This window comes from Priapulus caudatus, unplaced genomic scaffold (assembly GCF_000485595.1).
Source record: "Priapulus caudatus unplaced genomic scaffold, Priapulus_caudatus-5.0.1 Scaffold783, whole genome shotgun sequence".
Classification (NCBI taxonomy): Eukaryota; Metazoa; Priapulida; class Priapulimorpha; order Priapulimorphida; family Priapulidae; genus Priapulus; species Priapulus caudatus.
The window spans coordinates 93,257-97,042 of NW_014577844.1; the positions used below are offsets into that span (position 1 = coordinate 93,257).

A 3,786-nucleotide genomic window follows, 5' to 3' on the forward strand; every position below is an offset into this window, starting at 1 on the left:
GAGAGGAGAAAGAGAGTGTTTAGAAAAGCACAAGTACGCCAATTAATACGCTAAAGACACTTTTTCATTGAGGTGCATAAGCGAATTCCTGACGAATGCAAAGCTACAGCCTGTGGTACGACTGCTGCGTTGAATTATAAAGTAAAGCAAGTATTGCCAAGTATAAGTACATAGCGTGACGAAGCGCTGAATAGCCCAGGGTTAAAATGCTCGCTGATACCTGTGACACTTGCATTGTACACCGAGAGGCTACAACAAGAACAAGTTCACTGAGAGTTTAGGGTCGCAACATGTAGAAGGATATATCCCTGAGCATAGGCTCGTTAATCATTTAGCTAGAACTCGTCGTTGACGTGAGAGAGAGAGAGAGAGCGAGAGGTGAGACAGAGAGTAACTTCAGTAAGGTACATCCGAGCTGCCAGCATATTATCGTGTCCCCTGACACACTATCTATACTCGCTACACGGCGGTGAAGTTTGGTTACGAATACTTATAAGCAATGAGAGGGGTTTATGCGCTATATAACAAGAACTCTGCGAGCAGATACACAGAGAATGAGCTAGGGTGCATTGATGAGGATGGTAAGATGACGGTGATGCCCGTCAGCATTAATACTCTGAACACCACGACAGGAAAATGCTGGTCTGCTACTACCCATCAGGAGAACGCGAATACAAACACCCCGCAAGAGAACAGCACGGAAGCCACCAGGCACCTGGGAAGCAGGGAGAGCGACTGTCTGTCACACACCGACCACGGCTGGGCCTGGATCGTGCTAGTTGGCTCCTGCATCAATGCGTTTGTTCTAGGCAACGCCGGATCGTGTTTCTCTGTGCTCATTGTAGAGTTTGTGTCGGTGTTCACGGAGAAGAAAAGTGAGATTGCCCTTGTAGGCTCACTACAATATGGAGTCACATTGATCTCAGGTAAGATATCGTCATCACGAACATTTTAATACATAGGTAAATGTGAACCTCGCCTCTCTTGTCATCTGACATGCGCACGTTTTTGCGGTTTTATAAATGGCGGCCCTTGTTGAATAGTCAAATGTTTGATGGCCCTGGTTATTTTTCAAATTGAAAATCCTAGAATTCTCAAGCACGCATATATTTCTCAATTGAATGCGTGTATTACAATCAACATTTAACATCGATACATATTTCCCGCAATGACCCTATTTTACGTGCGTTACTTCATAGCACGAGTTACTTACTGTTAACCCAAGTTATTTCTTTTGCTATTAGGGTCTGTGTTCAGCAGACTGTGTGAGGAGAGTAGCTATCGGTTGGTGATCATGGCGGGAGGGGCGTTTGCTACATGTGGTATGACCCTCAGCTATGTCAGTAACAACCTCACTGCACTAATCGGTGCCTATGGCGTGTTGACAGGTAAGTGAAAGTGGCGGACCTTCATTCCCGTAATAAATTCACGCGTGGCAATCGCGTACTCACTTTAAAAAAATCATAGTTTCTCTACGTGTTCCTTGAAAATATTGTCACATGATCTATATAATGCGTACGTGGCGTTTTTTTTATTATATATAAACGGGCACTAGGCGTGTGTACTGTGTAGTATATGAACCAATATAGCCAAATTGCAGCGATGTACTAACCAACAACTCTGGTTATTTGCAGGCGCAGGAAGAGGAATGATTTATGCTCCTTCACAAGTCATTACTGCACTTTATTTCGATAAGAAACGCGCTCTGGCAACGGGTCTCGTACAAACAGTATCAGCAGTTGGCGCATTAACCGGTCCTTTACTGTGCGTTTGGATACTAGAGCTTTATACCTGGCAAGGTGCGATGATCATTATAGGTGGCATGTATCTCCAAACCGTCGCAGCTAGCGCCCTCTTGCGAGACATACCAAAAACAGCTAAAGAAGCACTGAAGAAACTCAGAAGTAAAGGCTGGTTTATGATGCCCGCTACCGACATGATGAAATTCGGACTTCACTGTTGGAGTAACCTCGCGTATGGATTCGGTATGAGCATTGTGATGACGTTCTGTGTGTTGTACGGCACCAGACAGGGCATGAGTCTCGCATTAGCTGCACTGATGCTGACCATGCTAAACATCAGCAATGTACTGAGTCGCCTCCTGGTGGCAGCCGTAGGGGACAGGCGATGGTTCCCGCGGCAGCTTGTCTTCGGCGCCGCGACCCTGGCAGGTGGAATCATCAGCCTCATGTTTCTGCTCGCGGGGGAACTGTGGGTGTTCGCGCTTTGCTGTGTGATGTACGGAACTAGCTACGGCGCAAAACTGAGCATTCAAGCATCCATTTTAGTTGACCTCTTCGGCATACATAATATACCCATGGTGGAGTCCGTCTACTATCTCTTCAATGGCGTAGGAGGACTTATTGGACCGATGGTAGCAGGTATAATATGCAGTGAAGGGTACACAAGGAGTTAGCATAATGTTACACATTGTTAACATATTCTAACCATTCAATAGTTAAGCAGTAACACGAATCCGGGTTTTTACTACAGGCGCTCTGATGGACTACACTGAAAACATGACTGCAGTCTTTATTCTGTGCGGAATCACGGGTATTTGGAGTGGAGTGTTGCAGGGTGGCGCCCTCTACATTCACTACAGGCAAATGCGTGGGAGTCGCGCATCACTGCATCTGATACGCACGCAAACAGCGGAGAGCACGATCAAGGAAACACGTTTTTAATCAGCGCATCATAGATGAACGCAAGCATTTACCAGATTTTATAGTAGTATCAATAACTCTATATATTCGCCCCAACATTATTAATCCACCCTACTTTGACGTGTGAAGCCAAGGTGTCTATTTTTATCTAAATTGCATTAATTGCAATAAATAAGGGAAAGTAAAGCAAAATATGTGAAATTAGCCCAAATTTCTCCCTTGGAAAAATGCATGGAGCATTTATAGTTTCAGTGAGTTGTGTGAGATCATCGCATCACGTGAATAATGCGTGATAACATTTTTATCATGGACGTGATTCGAGGTCCAATTTTGACTGAGAATCTTTCGTTTGTTAGATTTCCTGCTCTTCTGCTTTGCATAGACGTTAGGCTGGATAAGCTGGCTTGGTTACGTATGTTCATTCAGACCAGCCACCCCAGTTCACTAAGCACACGTACGCACACACACGCACACGCACAAACATTTATACACGCACACGTGAAAACATACGAACGCGCACAAACATATATACACGCACACGTGAAAACATACAAACGCGCACAAACATTTATACACGCACACGTGAAAACATACGAACGCGCACAAACATATATACACGCACACGTGAAAACATACGAACGCGCTCAAACATTATACGCACACGCGCAATCAAACAGCACGTATACGCACACACTCATGGATACGTGTCATGGATAAGCACTCGAAATAAGCATACGCACAAGTAAACAACACGCATACGCACAAGTAAACAAGCATACGCACATGTAAACAACACGCATACGCACAAGTAAACAACACGCATACGCACAAGCAAACAACATGCATACGCACAAGCAATACAACGACGGCATACGCACAAGGTAAAATCATTAGTAACGCCAGCAAACAAGAGCCGTAAACAACAGCTACGGCCAGCAAGTCAAACAACACGCATAGCCACACAAACAAACACAGCATAACGCACAGCAAACAAGACATACCCACATGTAAAAGCAACGCACTGTAAACGCATGCGAAAGTAAACAACAAGCATAACGCACACAGCATACGGCACAGCAAACAAACAGGCCGCATGACGCAGCACATAAGTAAACAACACGCA

At 44.9% G+C, this 3,786-nt stretch overlaps 1 protein-coding gene across 1 annotated transcript; it reads left to right on the top strand.

The window, feature by feature from the left end:
* The first annotated feature begins 499 nt into the window (after positions 1-499).
* Positions 500-3,045, top strand: LOC106813493 (monocarboxylate transporter 13-like). The gene is made up of 4 exons (XM_014817637.1): positions 500-926; positions 1,245-1,388; positions 1,818-2,381; positions 3,020-3,045. The coding sequence occupies exons 1-4, from the start codon at positions 500-502 to the stop codon at positions 3,043-3,045; spliced, it is 1,161 nt and encodes a 386-aa protein (XP_014673123.1).
* Positions 3,046-3,786: the final 741 nt, after the last annotated feature.

Coding starts and splice junctions, on each gene's coding strand:
- LOC106813493 (XM_014817637.1), top strand. CDS start 500: ATGAGAGGGGTTTATGCGCTATATAACAAGAACTCTGCGAGCAGATAC. Junction 927..1,244: donor TGGAGTCACATTGATCTCAG/GTAAGATATCGT, acceptor TTTTGCTATTAG/GGTCTGTGTTCAGCAGACTG. Junction 1,389..1,817: donor TGCCTATGGCGTGTTGACAG/GTAAGTGAAAGT, acceptor TGATCATTATAG/GTGGCATGTATCTCCAAACC.